This window comes from Diceros bicornis, chromosome 18, assembly GCF_020826845.1.
Source record: "Diceros bicornis minor isolate mBicDic1 chromosome 18, mDicBic1.mat.cur, whole genome shotgun sequence".
Taxonomy (NCBI): domain Eukaryota; kingdom Metazoa; phylum Chordata; class Mammalia; order Perissodactyla; family Rhinocerotidae; genus Diceros; species Diceros bicornis.
Window position 1 is genome coordinate 8,129,395 of NC_080757.1, and position 19,189 is coordinate 8,148,583.

The window sequence follows — 19,189 nt, forward strand, 5'->3', positions numbered from 1 at the left end:
GGAGCGGTTCCCTAAGCTCATGGCGGCCCTGTTTGTAGGGCGCGGCTGGATCCTACAGCCTCCGGGCGGCCAAGTGTGGCGTCTCTGGCCCCGCGGACTCGGGGTTTGGGCCCCGGCGGAGGGGACCGCGGGGGGCTTGCTTAGGCAGCTCTGCGCGCGGCCAAGGGAGGCATGGCGGGCCTCGGGGCTCCCTGGCAGCTGCCTGGGAAGCCGGCCCTTCAGCACGGCGAGGCCGCCGCCTCCGGGGTCGTCGGGGCCGGAGCCGGAGGGCCGCAGAGACCCCACGCGCCCCTCGCAACCCGGGGTGAGTGCACACCTGGATCCCTTCCACTGCTCGTGGCCTTCCCGTGCCACTTACTCATAACCTCAGAAACTTCTCGGCCTGGCCGGAAATTGTCCCCAACTCCGCCGGCTTGCCTGGGTCACAGCATCTCTTCCTGTCTCCCTTGGTTTGCCGGTCGTCCCAGCTGTAAATAGATACCCCAGCTTGGATTTTAGTTGGCTGTTGCGCCAAAAAATTAAGTTTCAGGTTTTCTTAGGGGGTCTAAACCTAAAGTTTACCATGACTGAGGAGTCACGGCATCTTTATAATTTCTGAGAATTTCCTTTGAGAGGTTTGGTTTGTATGTTGAAATTGAGCAAAAGGTGGGTCGGAGTTGCGTGGTGGGTGTAGGTTTTTCTTTGGTTTCTCTTGGGTACTAGTTCTGACCCAGAAAGAACTTAAGAGCCACTCCCTTCTAGTGATAGGTGAGAGAAGTGGTTTTTGGAGCTGGGGGAAGGTTAATGAGTTAGGCCTAGGTAGTCGACGTCTTACCTTGGGACGTGAAAAAGAGTACAAAGAAATAACTTGATACAGTTTGCAAGAAGCTCCCCTTTTAGATCTTTTCTACTTTGGCTTTGTTACTTCCAGAAGCCAGAGTTAGGTTAACCTCCCAAATTTTATTTGGTTTATTTATATTCTCAATATCAGCACAAGCAGGTAATTAACTGGTTTTTAAATCAGCAGTTAATTAACTGGTTTTTAAATCAGCAGTTGGGATCAGGGTCACCCCTAGTAACACATAGTAACTTGAGCTTTGGGTCATTTTTTCACCTGAAAAGAAATTGACTTAGGGAACTCTCCCTTGGAAATAAGTGCCTTTGTAGTTGTGTTAGGAGCCCAGATGCATCTGCATCCACAGAAACTTTCAGTATTTTCTCATCCCAAAGTGACATGAAACATTCTGCACAGTTAGCAAGATCAAGGCCTGTGTGTGTATATTAAAAACTACTGTAATAAATTTAGTGTGATTAAATGTTTGCATCTTACTAGAATTTTTATTTTTGAAATCTCTGCACCAGTAGCCTGTTTCCTGGAAATCTTTAGCAGTCACATTTGCTATTGGAGGAGCTTTATTGGCTGGAATGAAGTACTTCAAGAAAGAAAAGACAGAGAGTAAGTGGATATCATCTGATCAGCTTAGAATAAAATTATTCCTGGCTGTGGACTACCATCTTTTTTTGTATGTTTGTTTCTAAGGTTTTTATCTTGAGATAATTTTAGATTTACAGAAGAGTTGTAAAGAGGGCGTAGAGAATTCCCGTATACTTTTCACCTAGCTTCCTCTAATGTTAACATTTTATATAACCATGGCTCATTTGTCAAAACTAAGAAATTAAAATTGTTACTATACTGTTCAGTAAACTGCAAACTTTATTTGGATTTCACCTGTTTTTCCATTGTCTTTTATCTGTTCCAGGATACAATCCAGGATACCACTGTCTAACAGTATGAAAAGGCTTATTGTGGGCAGAGTAGAATGTGGGTAGTATGAAGTCCAGAGAGTACGAAGATGACTAAGATTTAGTCCAGCCACTGAGGTGCACGTGGCAGGGAAACAGACACAGAAGTCAAGGATTTCACTAGATGAGTTTCTGCCAAGCCGGAGAGAAGTTCAGGGTGCTCTGAGGGCCAAAGGCAGGCTCAACCCTTACTGCAAACTACTGACTATCAGCAGAGGGAAAGGCTGGAGGCTGACCATGGATGATGGAGAGGGAGAGCGAGAACCTGGTCGGGAAATGCCAGGAACTGCTCTGGATTAGCACTTGAAGTGTTTAGAAATTGTTTACAAAAACTTTATATTTTAGCGAATATTCCAGGACTTTTAAGATTTGGTTTAGAAGTTTCCAGTAAGTCTTTAAAGTATCACTTAAATCTGTTTTGATTCTTTACTTTAGAGTCTCTTTTGATGCCATTATACGAAAGATAATATTTAAATCTGGGAGTGAGAATTCATAGGCTTTAGAACTTGAGCAATATAAGATCCATATTCATATATGGACATATTTTTTTTTTTTGGTGAGGAAGATCAGCCCTGAGCTAACATCTATTGCCAGTCTTCCTCTATTTTGTGTATGGGATGCCACCAAAGCATGGCTTGGTGAGTGGTGCTTAGGTCTGTGCCCGGGGTCCAAACCTGTGAACCTGAGCCACCAAAGCAGAGCAAACGAACTTAACCACTATGCCACTGGGCCGGCCCTAGACATATTTCTTTTGTATAACAAGTAGTGTTTTATTGATACGATTTTCATATTCTAATAAGCAGTTCCTTTAGTTTCACAATGAAGTAAAACTGGGAGGCTAGCAAAGTAGTGGTGGAGACAGTTCTAGAAAATGCAAGCTTCTTTTGACTTTAGTCTGGAATTTCACCTGCAATTAATAACATTTTGTCTTATGAAAAATGTATTACGAAACAAAAGTGTTTCTAAATCATTTGAGAGTATTTGCTGACATGATGCCTCATCATCTCCAAATTCTTTATTGTGTATTTCTTACGAACAAGGATATTCTCCAACATAACAATACAACCATCAAAATAAGAAAATTACATTGATATGTTTCTACCGTTCATCTTCAGACCTCATTCAAGTCTTTCGACTTGATGCCCTTTATAGCAAAAGGATCCAATTCAGAGCCGCACCTCATACCCAGTTGTCTTTCTAGTCTCCTTCAATCTGTAACAGTTTTCTAGTCTTTACCTGACTTGCATGACCTTGACAACTTTGAATATTATAGGCCAGTTATTTTGTAGAATGTCCCTCCGTTCGGATTTGTCTGATGTTTCCTCATGACTCGATTCAGGTCATGTTCTTTTGGCAGGAATGTTGCCAAAGTGCTGCTGTGTTCTCCTTGCATCTACTCCAGTGCCACGTGATCTCAGTTTGTCCCATTACTGATAATGTTCAGTTTGATCATTTGATTAAGGTGGTTCCTGTCAGGCTTCTCTACCGAAAATGGAGTTAATATCTAGTTTTTGATGTATATTTACATATGTAAATATTTTGTTCCACATCAAACTCTCTATTCTTTTATTTATATCAGTATGGACTCGTGATTTGCTATATATTCAGTGAATTGTAATGCCTTGTTCTCTTTATTTTGATGCTCAAATTGTCCCACGTTGGTCAATGGGAGCCTGTTTGAACAGGCTGCTGTTTCTTTTTGACACGTCTCTGATATTCCTTGAGTTCTGCCTTCATTCTGGCACTACAAGATGTTCCAGGCTCATCTTGTACTTTCTTTGCCCCAACCCTGAAATCAGCCATTTCTCTAAAAAGCCCTGTTTCCTTTTAGTTGGAGGATAATATTTAGAAGTCAGGATGTGAGCTCTTTGCTGTTGGGGAGTGTCTGTCCCTGGGTCCTCTCAGTGGACAGAGCTAGGAAAGAGATGTATGCATTTATTTGTATATCTGTATATATTAACACTATAAGTAAACAGTGCACCTCTAGTTTCTTTCCAACATTGCAAGGTTTATTCTAGTTTTCTCTCTTTCCATCATTCTAACTCCTTTTCTATTTTTAACTCTCTTTATCTTTAATATATTTACTTATTTGATCAATCCCCTGTGTGTAACTAAGGTCTCATCACTGCTGTCCCCTCCCCTGCAGCTGCCCTCCTCAGCACTCTCAGGCCCAGACTCCCAATGCCAGGCCACTCACCCGCCCACTTGGCGTCAGACATTCTGCTCTGCTATGCCCCTTCCCCCACCGCCATCATGGTGACACCTGATGGCCTAGGACTGAATTGTTCTGGAAGAGGAAGAAATATCTTTACCACTTTCTTTTCTTATAGTCCTTAGTACATACCATACCATTTAATTTGGAATTGTTCTGTTGGTTTATGCTTATTTTTAAAAGATTTTTTGAACTTCTTGGAAACTGAGACTACTTCATCCACATTTTGTGCCCTCACAGTCGTTAGTATAGTACAGACCATACGTCAGGCATTTGAGTACCTGTCGTGGTTAGATTGACCTTTTTTATTTTTCTTTTTTTGGTATGTGTGTCTGTTTAAGAGCTGAAGAAGGAACGACAGCGAAGCCTCGGAAAGCCTTTACTTGGGGGCCCATTTTCCCTCACAACTCATACTGGAGAGCCCAAAACTGATAAGGACTACCTGGGTCAGTGGGTATTGATTTATTTTGGGTTCACTCATTGCCCTGATGTCTGTCCAGAAGAACTAGAAAAAATGATTCAAGTTGTGGATGAAATAGGTAAGAGCCATCACTTGACTATAAAAAGTATGTGTTTGTTTAATGTCCTTAATGTTACTATGCTTTTCACATCCTTATATTACTGGTAGGTGGAGAGTTGTAATTATTTGTTTTGTGAGAACGTAAAATTTCAGCATTAGGCTTGTTTGCTGCTTTGATGCCCATGACCTTATTCCCCACCAAAGGAAGCTTGTTTTGATGCTGAATGTTAGATTGCTTCAAAACATTGGTGTGGTCTGGGTTTTCCCTTAACTCTGTTGGTGTCCCTTCCTTTATTGTGGCCTCCCGTCACTGACACTGCCATTGCCTTTTCCCCAGTGATTGGTGGTTAGACGGGGAAATCTGTGGTGTGGTCTATGATGTGCGTGCGGTCAGTGGCGTGTGTTAGTACCAATGAGAAGGCAGGCTACATCCTTCTTAAAATGGGTTCTTCCAGGATATTCAGTCCTTCTTAATAGTTTACCTTGCCCTTGAGATATGGTGGGGGAAAACCTACAAACATTGGATTGGTTTGGAGACATGTGGTGTGATCTGGAAAACAACATGTGTGTGCTGGTGCAGGTGTTCAGTAGGACATACATCTGATTCCACCACATGTAATATATAGATCTGCTCCTCCTGGAGGCCATCCCATCCTCTTCCGTCTCCTCTCCACTGGAATGTTAGATGTCCCCCTGTGTTTCCTTAACACCTTGCTGTAGCACTTACTGCACTCTACTGTAATTGCTGGTTGTCTTTGTCTTTTCCCTTCGAGTCTGAATACTGACTAATGAGATAGTATTCTTTCTTTCTTTCAGATAGTATTCCAACTCTGCCAAATATAACTCCACTTTTCATCACTATTGACCCAGAGAGGGACACAACAGAAGCCATCGCAAATTATGTGAAAGGTGTGTTTTACTAATAATACTTTGTGTCAGTTTAGCTCTTAGAGTTTTTGAAAGATCAGCTCATTTGAACCCTACAATGCCTTATGAAATATCAAGGACAAATGGTATTATCGCCAGTTTTACAGGTGAATAAAAAGATGAGGCTCAGAGTTGTGACTGTGGCTAATAAGTAAATATTTTAAATAAGAAACAAGTTTCTCAGTGCAGGACTCGTACTATTTTGGCACAGGAAGGATTGAACTTGACCTTCCTATATCGACAGAGTTAACGGAGCCTTGAATTGAAAGTGAGGACACGTTCCTTCTAATTCCAGCTCTACATCCTTCTCTCCTTGGTAAAATTAGGACAGACGTACGTTCTGATAGTATTTATATTGGGAGCTTAAAGATGAGTTACTTAATGTAAACACATTTTGAATTTGTAGTACGTATTTTATAAACCCAAAACATTTATTATGACAACCACAGTTATGACTTTTGATAGAAGAATTTCAATTCAAAGATCTCAACATGCTGGCTAAAATTATAAAAAAGTACTTGTAAAGACTAAATTATGGTAAAATTAAGGGTGAGTACTTAGGTTCTTATAAGCTTAGGCAAGTTGAATTCAAGTGTCTTCAGCTGAAAAATGTGATAAGAATAAAAATTGATCAGACAAGTTTTGTTATTATACTACTGCCTGGTACGTGAGTGCTTAAAAACCAGGAATTTAATTTTTAATTATAGTGAAATTGATTTTAAGCTACTGTTCAGAAGGACTAATGAATAGTTTTATATTTATTTTTATTATATGACACATTCTAATGCATATCCTCTAAAACTTTGATGTTATTTAAAAATGTGTTTTGTAAAGGACCTGCTATGTATTTTATTATTTAACAGATTTATTGAGATATAACTGACATACAATGAAGTGTACATATTTAAAAGTGTACAATTTGTTACCTTTTGACGTACATATGCACTTGTGAAGCCATCACAAGCCAGTCAGAAAGTGAACACATCCATCCTCCCTAGCAGCAGTTTCCTCGTGCCTCCCTCCCCTTTGCCCACCTCCTATGTCCAGGCAGCCCCTGATCTGCTTTCTGTCAATGTAGATTAGTTTGCATTTTCTAGAAGTCTGTGTAAATAGAAGTATACACTATGTACTCTTTTTTTTTTTTTTTTTTTTTTCCCTGAGGAAGATTTACCAGAGCTAACATCTGTTATCAATCTTCCTCTTTTCATATATGAGCAGCCACCACAGCATGGCCACTGGGGTGTAGATCTGCACCTGGGAACTGAACCCAGGCTGCCAAAGTGGAGTGCACCAAACTTAACCACCAGGCCGCCGGGGCTGGCCCTGTGCTCTTTTTTTGAGCGTCTTCTTTCAGCGTAGTTATTTTGAGATTCATCCATGTTGTAGCATTATCAGTAGTTCATTCCTTTTTATTGCTGAGTGGTGTTCCATTGATGGACATTGGAATTATTTCCAGGTTGGGGCTATTACAAATAAAGCTGGTAAAAGCATTCATATACAAGTCTTTGTATAGGCACATGCTTTCATTTCCCTTGACCTAGGAGTGGAGTAGCTGGATCATGTGGTAGGTGCATGTTTAACTTGTTAAAGAACTCACAAACTGTTTTCCAAAGTGGTTGTACTTTTTTATATTCCCACTAGCAGTGTATGCGAGTTCCAGCTGCTCCCCATCCTCACCACACTTGTTATGGTCAGTCGTTCTAGTTGTAACCACTTCAGTAGGTGTTTAGTGGTATCTCATGGTGGTTTTGACATGCATTTCTCTAAAAACTGTTGATGTGGGCCGGCCCCATGGCTTAGCGGTTAAGTACACGCACTCCGCTGCTGGCGGCCCGGGTTCGGATCCCGGGCGCACACCGACGCACCGCTTCTCCGGCCATGCTGAGGCCGCGTCCCACATACAGCAACTAGAACGATGTGCAGCTATGACCTACAACTATCTACTGGGGCTTTGGGGGAAAAAATAAATAAATAAATAAAATTATTTTTAAAAAAAATGTTGATGTTAAGCATCTTTTCATGCTCTTATTCGCCATCTGTATGTCGTCTTTGGTGAGGTGTCTCTTCACATCTTTTGCCCATTTTGTGGGGCTGTTTATTTTTATTTATTTGTTTATTGTTTATATTCCTGATATAAGTCTTTTATCAGGTGTATGATTTGCAAATATTTTCCCCCAGTCTATGGCTTGTCATTTCAGTCTCTTAACAATGTGTTTTGTAGATAATTCTTTTGGTTTCATATGTAAGAAATCTTTGGCTAACTCAAAGTTATAAAAGTTTATGTTTTCTCCTTGGAGTTTTAGAATTTTTATTATGTGTTTAAGAAGAATTTATGTCCACGGTTTGCAGCTTTGGGAGAAATGTAAATAGCATAGTTATTTCCTAAAGCAGTAAAAAGCAGGTATAACTCATTGGGTGATAAACGATCTCCAATTTAAATGTGGGTTATATTGGCAGTTACTTTTTACCACATATTAACCAAGTCATAAATATCCCCAAATGACTGGACATCTGAATTCCTGTACCTAACTGAAATACCAAATCCTTATGCTAATATTCCTCAACAGCACATATGTTAGAGTGATTGGTGATGAGATCATTACTAGTTACATTTGGGGGGAATTTAAAAATATTTAAGTTGGTATTTAGAAAATTATTGCAGTTTCAAAAATTTAAATAAAAGATTTGGATGTGCAACTAATTCAGGCTTCATTTCACCTTTCGCTTCATTTATTCATACAGTGGAAAAGAAAGACAAGCCATCTTGCTTTTTCAGTATCTGAATAATTTTTCAGTTTAGAATGAATTAGTCCAAGGAATAAAAATAGGCTTTCTCTACCTTTGGAAGAATGTATTGCTGTTAAACGTTGGACTCTCATCTCAGTAGTCTGATGAATCCAGGTGTTTTAAGTGACTTCCACCAGCTCACTTACATAAATTACAAAAACTTAACAGCAAATATGTGCTTTGAGATTATTTGCTGGAAAATGAGATACAGATGTTTTGACCTGGTATGAATTAATTGTGAAGCAAACTTGTTTCTCGTATGATACAATGGAAAACTGTAGTGCTTGATTCATGATAATAACTTTAAATTTCAGTATGTCTCAGAACCTCTAAGTATTTAAAAACAACTAAATCAATAAAAAATATGATTGAAATAATTAGAATATATTCTCTCCACATCTTTATTAGATATCATGTGAGGATTTTACTTTTATATTACAAAGAACGAGCTTTTGGTTTCGTTGATTTTTCTGTAATAATTTTTTGTTTTCAAGTTCATTGATTTCTGCTCAAATTCTTTTCTTCTGCCCACTGTGGATTTAATTTGCTCTTTTTTTCTAGTTTCCTAAGGGAGAAACTTAGATTATTGATTTTAGATCTTTCTTTTCTATTATAGGCATTCAGTTCTTCAAATTTCCCTCTAAGTACTGCTTTCACTGCATCCCACAAATTTTGATAAGTTGTATTTTCATTTTTATCTAGTTCAAAATATTTTTTAACCTCTCTTGAGAGTTCTTCTTTAATGTTGTTTAGTCTCCATGTGTTTGGGTATTTTCCAGATGTCTTTCTGTTATTGATTTCTAGTTTAATTTCATTGTGGTCTGAGAGTGTACATTGTATGATTTCTATTCTTTTAAATTTGTTAAGGTGTGTATTATGGCCCAGAATGTGGTCTGTCTTGGTGAATGTGACTTATATATTACAAAAGAGAGTTTTCATTTGTTTTGTGTGAATTTCTTTTCCTTTGAACCATGAGGAATTGTTTAGGAACTCACAGGAAGAAACTGGCCACAGGGCTGCTTTATAACTGATACTGGTTTTTGAAGTAGGGATGGTGGTGTTGCTTGCTTCTCATTTTTCACTGTATTTCTCATTTTTTATTTAGAATTTTCTCCCAAACTGATTGGTTTGACTGGCACAAAAGAAGAGATCGATCAAGTGGCCAGGGCATACCGAGTATATTACAGCCCTGGTCCCAAGGATGAAGATGAGGACTACATAGTAAGTAGATGCTCGGGTTTCAGCCCATGGGCCTGTTCCCAGGTCCCAGACGTTCAGATAGCTTTAAGTGACTGCTGGCTTCAGAGAAGAAAGAAAACCTGAGGTTATTGAAAATTTCTTAGGTATTAGGAATGTTTGAAAGGATAGTAGAAGTATAATTTTTTTTAAGGATGCTTGTTTAATTTATATTCACTGTTCTCATAATTTAATTGCCCGTTTTTCTTTTCTAGTGGTACATAAAATTATGGGGCAATATAAAATGAGTGGTATCTTAGACTCGGTAGAGTGTAACACTTGGATACCTTGATGGAAATAAAGATACACGTTGGGGCCAAATAAATTATGTCCCCAGTGAAGAGGTGGGGACATAATACTCCTTTTGAGAAGCAGTATTAGGCCATGAGGTATAGCATGTTTGGGGTGAATGAATAAGAATTCATTCCCTGCTGTAACCAGTTCCCAGTAGCGATGTGCAGGGGGGACATCTCACTGTGGTGCTTTGTCTCTACGGCCCACTGTGATTTCTCCATCACCTTCGAACTTGGAACGCATTATGTGCCCTGTAGCCTACGGCCTAAATTAAAGGCAGGTTTCTGGTCCCTTTGCTTTAAGCCCACACAGTAATCTTATTTTCCAGTTCTGGTGCCTCAGAGACTTAGGGAAACTTGGATTCATGGGAGAAAAAGATGAGAAAAATCAGCATTTTTCCTTAAGCCCTAAGTTTAAGGAAAGTAGGGGGACCCTACTGTGGTTTCCCCTTGTTGCACCAGCAGCGTGAGAAGAAGGAGAGTAGAGAGAGGAGAGGAATGGCCGAGAGAGGAAGCCATGGAAAAAGAAGCACTTTTCAAACTTCTTTACTCTTTCTATAAGAGAGAGTTATATTAACTGGTTTTGAGTTTAACTTATGATAATAGGAGCAGGTGAGCTAATTAGTCTATGACTTCTCGTGTTAAATGAGTTTTGGTAAATTGTATATACGATTATAATCTAGGTAACACTCCTTAGTCTTGTGCTTATAGCTCATAATTCTAAAGTCAAAAAGAAATTTTACAAATAAAACCAAACAATCTATAAAACTCAAGTAAAACATTCAGTTAGTGTAACGTGAAATACTTTGCTGAAACCAAAGCCCTACTCACCACAAGAATGTGGTTTGGGTGGGACTGCTCTCAGATACCCAACTGTACCATCATGTGTACAGCCCCTTGTGTTTTTTTATTTAAAATGTTCTGAAACCTTTGATTGTGTAGTCTACCTTGACTAGTTGGTCTTCATTCAGCAAGCATGTATCGTTTTCTTGTTGTCTGCCTATAACCAATAGTTTACAGCTAGGTGCCAATGAGCTCGTAAACATAAACACAGGTTTGGGCACTGAGATTTGTACTGTTATAAGGTAGTCATGCAGATAATCCAGAATATAGATATTAGTTTCTTTAATCTTAAAAATTAAAATGCAAATATTTAAGTCTTATGAAGACTTCTTGGACCCTCTAGAATACATCCTAGACCGTATTTTGAGAAATACTGGTCTACTGCCATAAGAATTTGATAAGAATCAGTGAGGACTTCATTGCTACATGTTTGCTAAATTAGCCAATAGGGGGAGACACTCCCCAGCTTCTTGGGTTTTCCATTAGTATGACTTCTGTCCCTTGAGGTCACAGATTTCCATCCACAAGATGGTATGGGAAACTTCTGTTAAGATTTAAGGACCTGCAAGGGGTGAGGGAGTGCCTTAAAGGTTGAGATGTAATGGAATGGTTTTCTTAATCTCAAACAACGGCAACAAAAGGTAGGCTTTTGGTTTTTGAGTGCAAGTAGAACCCTCAGACTGATAGTATATGTAAGCTGGGCATGCCAAACCTGGAGGACTCCATTGAAAGCTAAATGTGCACGTCATTGCGATATATATATAATATTACATTATTCTGTAAGTGTTAATTAGAAAACACTTTTAAAAAAGAATGCAAATGGCTTTCAAACCTAAGAAAACTATACTTGTTTTCTCATTTAACAATATATTGGATATTGTTGTTCAGTTTCACTCATAATAAGTGTGAATTATATAACGTGATGTCATTTTTCACCTGTTAGATCAGCAAAGGTCAAAAGTTTGAAATATATTGTCAAAATGTAATTTGGGAAAAGAGGAAATACACTGTTGGAATGAACTGGAACACCGGGCGTGTTCATGCATTGTTGATAGGAGCTAAACTGATACACCCTCTTCAGAGGGCAGATTGTCAGTATCTTATCAACACTTAAAGTGGAATACTTTTTAGATTAGAGACTCCACGTTTTGGAATTTGTCCTATAGATATACCCTATGGCATTGTTTGTAAAAAGACTGAAAACCAAGCAGTTTTTAAGGCATTACTGTATATGTACTGATACAGCACGAGATCCAATCGATTGTTAAATGAGAAAACAAGTACAGTATATGTTACTTTTGTATAAAAGAAATAGGTGGTAGGGGCCGGCCTGGTGGCGCAAGCGGTTAAGTGCGCGCGCTCCGCTGCGGCGGCCCGGGGTTCGCTGGTTCGGATCCCGGGCGCGCACCGAAGTACTGCTTGGTAAGCCATGCTGTGGCGGCGTCCCATATAAAGTGGAGGAAGATGGGCACCGATGTTAGCCCAGGGCCGTCTTCCTCAGCAAAAAAAGAGGAGGATTGGCGGATGTTAGCTCAGGGCTGATCTCCTCACAAAAAAAAAAAAAAAAAAAAAAAAAAAAAAAAAAGAAATAGGTGGTAGGTGGTAAAGGAAATGGGTAGATATACACACATACTGATAAATGCAGAGAGTTTCTCTGGAAGAATACAGAAGGAACTGGTGGCAGTGGGTCCCTCTGAGGGACTCTGGGAGTCTGGAAGGAGAGGAGGACTTTGACTGTATGAGTTTACTGCATATTCTTTTGTTCTTTTTTTTGTGTGCATTTATTACCATTTCAAAAAATAATTTTATATATATATGTCTGTATGTACATATATATAAACTTGTGCATTGGAAAAACGGTTGTTCTCCAGTAGAATTCCAATAGAGATGATGGCAACGTGGTGATATGTCAAGATTGTGGACTTTGAAGTTGGACAGATCTAGGTTCTAAGCTTAGGTTGATACTTCCTGATTCTGTAAGTCACCTCTGTGTAACTCAGCCTGTTTAGTCATTTGTGGAGGAGTGTGATACCCATCTCCCGGGCTAAGGGGACGCGTGGAAGAGCTTGTCAGTAAATGCTAGTGTTCCTTTTCCATACTGGAAGCTACGAGAACCGTAAAGCACTCTGTGTTAGAAACAGATGGCGGTTTGCTCGGCCCGCAACCCAAGTGAACATTGAGACGTGACCACTGACAAGTTTGACAGATATGGATAGAACAATAGTTTAGTATGTATTAGGAAGTAATTTATATTAAGAACACTCATAAAGTAAGTCCAACACTGGGATTCTGTTTTTTAAGGGAGAGATAGAATAGAGAAGAGAAAGAATCAAAAAAAGGAAGAAATAGGGAGGGAGAAAGAGAGGTATAAGCTACAGGGTATGGTTTGAAGAGCCAGCTGGAGACCTGATTCTGACTTGTGTATCAAATGTGTAGAGAGACATAGATCTCCTGTCCAACTCCTGCAGTAAATTACACCAAGATGCGCGAAATCACCAGCTGTTTGAGCTCTCTTGGTGTACATTCTTTCCTTATGTGAGTAGGCAAGTGTCTCTTTCCACTTGCTATCTCTTTATGAATGTGTGTATATAAAGAAATAACCTCACAGACATATAATGTGTGTTTGGGTATATTTAGGGGGTGTCTCCTGTTAGGTATGTGTGATCACATTCGTGTCTTTTTGTCTTGTCAAATAGCAATTAAGTCTGCAATAAATTCTAAGAACTCTAAGTGCTAAGTCTTCTGCTCATTCAAAATTGGATTTTTGGAAGCATATAACTGAAAAAATTTGATGACTAAACTTAAGTTAGAGCTAGGAGTGCTTTAAGATCTTTCCCAGGAAAATGGATAATGGATTTAAGATTAGTCCTGGGAGGTGTAGCATTTATGACCCCTGAGGAGTTTCCAGGTGATTTCCTTCAGGTAGTATTGTTCAGTGTAGTGTAAAAATTTCCTAGGGGAGAAAAACACTTGTATTCTTTTGTGTTTCTGTTTGAATCACTAATATCGGGAGTAAATACTGTGGTAAAATTTATAAATTATATATTTAGTGGTTAGTTTTCTGATTTCTTCTCATAAAACATAGTAAGCAGAATTTAGGCAGTAATGAATGATAACGGGTTCTTCCTAAAACACAAAGGAATACACCCAAGAATTTATTAAAGTAATTTCTCACCAACATTTTTAATTCCATGTGACATCTCTCTATAATATGGTTGAGGTTAGATGAAATATTTTGCTCATAAACGTAAGCTCTTGCCAAGCAAACATTGTTGTTCCACAAGCACTGACTGTTTCATGGAGGCCGGCAGCAGCCATTCCTTAGAAGTGGCTTCTTTTCTCAGAGATTGTGTAGATGAGTGTGTTAAGGAGTGAACCAAAAGAATTCCAAGCTCTAGCTGATGTGTCAAGCAATAGTCAGTGCAAATTCCTGGAACACAAAAGATTTTAGATGATTTGTCACTGTGAATTACAGGCTTAGGCCTGTTCCATAAATAACAGATGCCACAAAGGTTATTTAACCATTGATGTGACGTTCTCTTGTTCTGCAGCATTTATTCAGTAAAAGAAGCAGCTTATTTTGATAATCTTTTGTCATCTCCACCCCACCCCTCTTCTCTGCAGGTGGATCACACAATAATAATGTACTTGATTGGACCAGATGGTGAGTTTCTAGATTATTTTGGCCAGAACAAGAAGAATGCGGAAATAGCTGGTTCAATTGCTGCACACATGAGGGAACACAGGAAAAAGAGCTAGCCAAGGCAGCCTTGCCGGCTGCGGTATTCTCCTGCTGAAGAGCAAGGAAGCTTTGTCTCCCACAGTAACTGATATATATATGTATATATAAATGTGTAACCTGCAGAATGGCCTTCATACATGAGAACATCTATATTTTGGACATGTTACTCTTGGCTTGACCCAAGATAGATTCTTGGAACTGTAAAGATTACAATCAAAATTCTTCTGAATGGTTGTCTTGAGACCAGTGGACCAAGTCAATCTGAAGCCAGTGGAGTGGACCTCAGGGAAGGACACAGCCGGGAGAGGCCAGTGCATTTCCACACATGAACAGCACCCTCTGATGAGTGTTGCTGCCTCTGCAGGGTGTTGGACCCTTGTTCATACAGGTTGTGGGACTGAATTTCCAGGAAGAGTGTAATTTCCGTAGTGCCTTTGCTTTCCTCTTCGAGTTCTTGGTAGCTGATTACAGTCACATTAGGCTCTCTGGCATTCGTAGTTAATCTTTATACTTGAAAGCATAGGTATAGTCTTCCTTGTTAGTGACTATCGCTGTCAGGTTTGCATGGTGTGCCCCTGTCAGCAGGTGCAGATCTTACTAATGAAGAGGAAATCTATTGTTTGGGGAAAACCATTAGATCAGTTTCTCTGGGATCTTTTATGTGATTTTTATCTAAATTATGTGCCAGGTTTTCAGTGACATACCAAATGGATATAAGAGGATATTGGTCATGAGTGTGATGCAGAGTACTTTTCTGCCTCTGCTAGACTGCACTGTGTGTGAAATAAAGATGTATGCAGTTTCGCAACTTGGGCAATCATGATCCTTCTCGTGGGTGAAGAGTGGGTGCATGGATGGCAGCACACAGCTCTCAGAGCAAGACCCACAGACTCCAGGGGGCAAGTAGGTGGGTGCTTGTTGAAGTGCAGGTTCCCGGGCCCAGAGCTGGATTCACTGAGTCTGAGGTAGGATGCAGAGACCTGCATTCATAGCAGACGTCCCAGGTGCCTCAGATGCTGGTGTCCTGAGGACATGCCTTGAGAAACTGTTTTGTAGGGAAACAAAGTTTTGATCTGGATGAGTGAAGACTTGACCCATCTTTTGGTGCGTCAGTTAACAAAGTGCTGTGCACATAGTGAGGCCTTCAGGAAAACGATTGTCGAGTGATGGAGTGAATCTTGGCTTTTGTTCCTGAAGTTCACTTCCCTCTGTTCCTGGGCTTGACTTACCTTTTCCACCTGAAGCTGCTGCTGAGGGCAGAGTTCTCTAAAAGTTTGCCGGTAGAGCCTAACGCACAGGTGTAGTGCCTAGGGAGACAGCAGATTCTCTGCACATCAGTTATGTTTTACATGCACAAGTTATAGGCCTCTTTTGATTTTTAAATTCTCTTCCCAATACTTAGGTTAAACCTACTATAAATACTTATGTCAAAGTATGTGAAAAAGAAAAATCATAAACTATAGCGGTTATGGGCTGAATCAGGTCTCCCGAAGTTCTTATGTTGAAGTCCTAACCCCTGATACCTAAAAATGTGACTGTATATGGAGATAGGGTCTTTAAAGAGGTAATTAAGGTAAAATGACGCCATGAGAGTGGGCTGTAATCCCAATATGACTAGTGTTCTTAGAAGAGGAGGAGATTGGGACACAGACACAGAGAAGACAGCGTGAAGACATGGAGAGAGGCCTCCAGAAGAAACCAACCCTGCTGACCCTTGCTGTGAGAAAATAAATGTCTGTTGTTTTAAGCCATCCAGTCTGTAGTATTTTGTTACAGCCGCCCCAGCAAATTGATACAGTAGCCATGCTCCTTTCTTAGGGTAGGTTCTTTAATAAACAACTACAAGGTTTAGTGTATATAAAACTTCAACTCAAGACATAGTTGGTTTGGAATGACCTTCCTAGGAACCTTGCCAAGAGGGTGAGGAATTTACTAAAAGACTAATCTCTTATAACAAAGAAGATACTAAGTATCTAAAATGGCAGACATTAAAAAACATGGTCTGTTTTAAGCCACAGAACATTTGTGTGGATCACTTTGCCGTAAGCTGGCTCTGGATAAAATTTAGCCTTCATTCTCAGCTGTTGCAGGTTAAAGCTGTGTAATAATCCAGAAAGGGAACAGCAGCTTTTGAAGAAACTTTTTATTTGCTCTTCATTCCAGTGTCAAGTTTAAAGGCTTAGGATCAGGATGTTAGAAGCAGGGAAAGGGGCCTCAGAGATGACGTCGAAATCTCTTTTTAAGCGTGAGGAGAGAATCCCAGAAATTAAGATGTCCTTACTTCTGAATCTAGAATTTAGGTCCCAACTTCTAGTCAAGCCTCTGCTTGTGGGGGACTTATGGTGACCTTGTGAGTCCAACCAAAATTGGGGCTGCTGCTTTCCGGTGGGGCAACCTTTCAGTTGTGAATCTTGGGAAATCAAAATCAGGGCTGCCTTTCAACATAGTATCACTTGTAGACGTTTAGCTGGTAAGTTCCAGTGTTTTTGCTGGACTCTTCAATGGAATTAATATTTTAAGAAATGCCATTTATTTGAAAATAATAAGAATCCTGCCTGTGCAGTAGGCATGGAAGTACTTAATGCGTCCGGTTGTCCATGAGGCAGCCTGCACCCTAGTTGTAAGAGCTGAGATTCACTGGATACCAGTAAAACACCCATCTGAACCCAGTAAAGTGATTTGAAATTGTAAATGTATCTGCATAAGATATTTTAAAATATCTTTCATTGTTTTTCATTATAAGGGTAAAAGAAATGAAATTTTTCAAATCACCTATAATACCCCCAAATAACTTTTCTTTTTCTCCATACAGCACAGTTTGAGTGTGTTACCTTTAAAAGAGCAGTCACCCACGCAAGGATTTTTCATCCATTTAGCTTATATTTTTTACTCGTAGTTCCGAGTTACTCTAACTATATGGGTGGTTATTCCTGTTTATTAATGAGGTGCAATTAATAACCTTCTGCCATGTGTTCCTTAATAATACCTTAAGAACTTAGGAGATAGTTATTTTCTATTAATTTTAAAAATGTATTTTAAAGTTTATTGGGTCTTCCATAATTATATCATATCTTTAGTAGAGAAAATTTGGAGTATACAGAAAAGTCAAAGGAAGAAATTCTAAAATCACCATTGTTCCACTACCAGGAAGCAATATTTGGATGTATTTCCTTTCAATCTTCAACATTTAAAAATTTTTTGTTATACCAGAAATTCACAAATGTATTTCTTTAAAAAAATTAGAAATGACAGATCAAGCCCAGTTGTCTTTTGCCACCACCTCCCCACCATCCTCATGGTGCTGTGTTTCCAGCTCAAGTTAGGAATAGTAAGTTTAAAGTGTCATTACCATGACTAGCACAGATACTGCTCAGTTTTTATGCGACTGTTATTTTTGTTATATTTTTGCATATTTGTTATATTGTTGAATTTGGTAAATATTGAAGGTAGCCCAGAACAGCTCCCCCTTCTCCCTTGCCAGGGTTTGGTAGTGGAGTAACTAGAGAACAAGTCAGTTTGCAGGGTAGACTTCAGTTGTCTCCTCACCCTCACCACACACGCACGCACACCCCTGTTACTGAATGACGGCGTCGTTTGGAGCATGTTGGATAAACATGCTTCTCTGAGAAGGGCGATATGGAGCCGAGCCACACGGTAATCCTCAGGGTTGGCAGGACATGGCTTCTCCCCGGCAGATGTTGGTCGGTGTGCAGCTGGCACACGGCCTGCGCTCTCAACCAGGGTGCTGTTGTCCTCAGGAATTCATTGCACTGAGACCAGCATGGTTGAATCCTGACCATGCTGCCTAAGTTAACCTCTCAAAGCCTCAGTTTTCTTACCCGTAACCTAGGAATCCTAGTAGTACTGTTGTCACAGGTCAGTTTGATGTGAGGGTTGAATGAAGTCATGTAGAAGAAGAACAGCACGTGCTCAGGAAGTGATGGCTGCCATTATTTTTGGTCCCGGTGAGGGTGATGACTTGGGGCTTGCTCGAGAGAGGCTGTGGGAACAAGTGGGTTTGGTTATCAGTGTTTTCTACCCTCCCTCCATCACCGTTCCACTTCAGCCTACCTTGAAGTATGCTGACTTCTGATGTCTCCCACATTTTCTGCATCCCCACCCCGTTATACATGTCTAAGCCCGGAACTGATGGCCATCTTGCCTTAATGAACTGTTCAAACCTTTAAGATTTAGAGAAGAGTTCTCTTGAAAAAATGTAAAGTTCAAACCAGAAACTTGGGGCTTTTGGTCTCAACACAAGAACACCAGAGGAAGATTCTATGGTAAGAGCAGGCAGCTTGACGGGATTCTTCTCAGGAGCCTGGTAGGCACAGGGGCCTCAAAGCTGGTTGGTTTTCAAGCGACTTAAGTCTTGAGGAGGAGGGTAATCCTCCAAGTCCTGGAATGTAATGCTCAGGACAGCAGATTGGAGGGCTGTTGCTCTATCCGATCGTGATCATTTCTGTCAAGGATTTCTGGCTTTAACCGTGAAGCTTCTCTCCCACTTTAACATAAGGGACCAGTGGCGTCTCTTTCTGCTCAGATTTCTGTGGGGCCTCATTTCTGCTGCTCTGGACATGGTTGGTTTCATTCTGTAGCCACTTCTGCCTGTACTCGTTGGCTCACAAGGAACAGGTCATGAGCACGAGTTTTTCCTCCCTGGTCCCCAGGTCAGCCAGCCTGGAGACCAGCTTTGCTCTGCAGCCTACATGTCTGTTCATTCAACGAGTGTTTCTTGCATATCTGCTGTGTGTTTGGGGATACAGGAGTGAACTGAACATAGTCCCTGCCCTCATGGAGCTTACCGTCAGTGAGGTAGACAGACTATAACCGGATAAATGTGTTTG

The 19,189-nt window shown here is 40.2% G+C and overlaps 1 protein-coding gene across 1 annotated transcript; it reads left to right on the plus strand.

Moving 5' to 3' along the window:
• Nucleotides 1-4: 4 nt before the first annotated feature.
• Nucleotides 5-16,093, plus strand: LOC131416911 (protein SCO1 homolog, mitochondrial). The gene is made up of 6 exons (XM_058559706.1): nt 5-304; nt 1,345-1,435; nt 4,336-4,533; nt 5,331-5,423; nt 9,334-9,449; nt 14,225-16,093. Exons 1-6 carry the CDS (start codon nt 20-22, stop codon nt 14,357-14,359), a joined length of 918 nt encoding a protein of 305 aa, XP_058415689.1. The 5' UTR covers nt 5-19; the 3' UTR covers nt 14,360-16,093.
• Nucleotides 16,094-19,189: the final 3,096 nt, after the last annotated feature.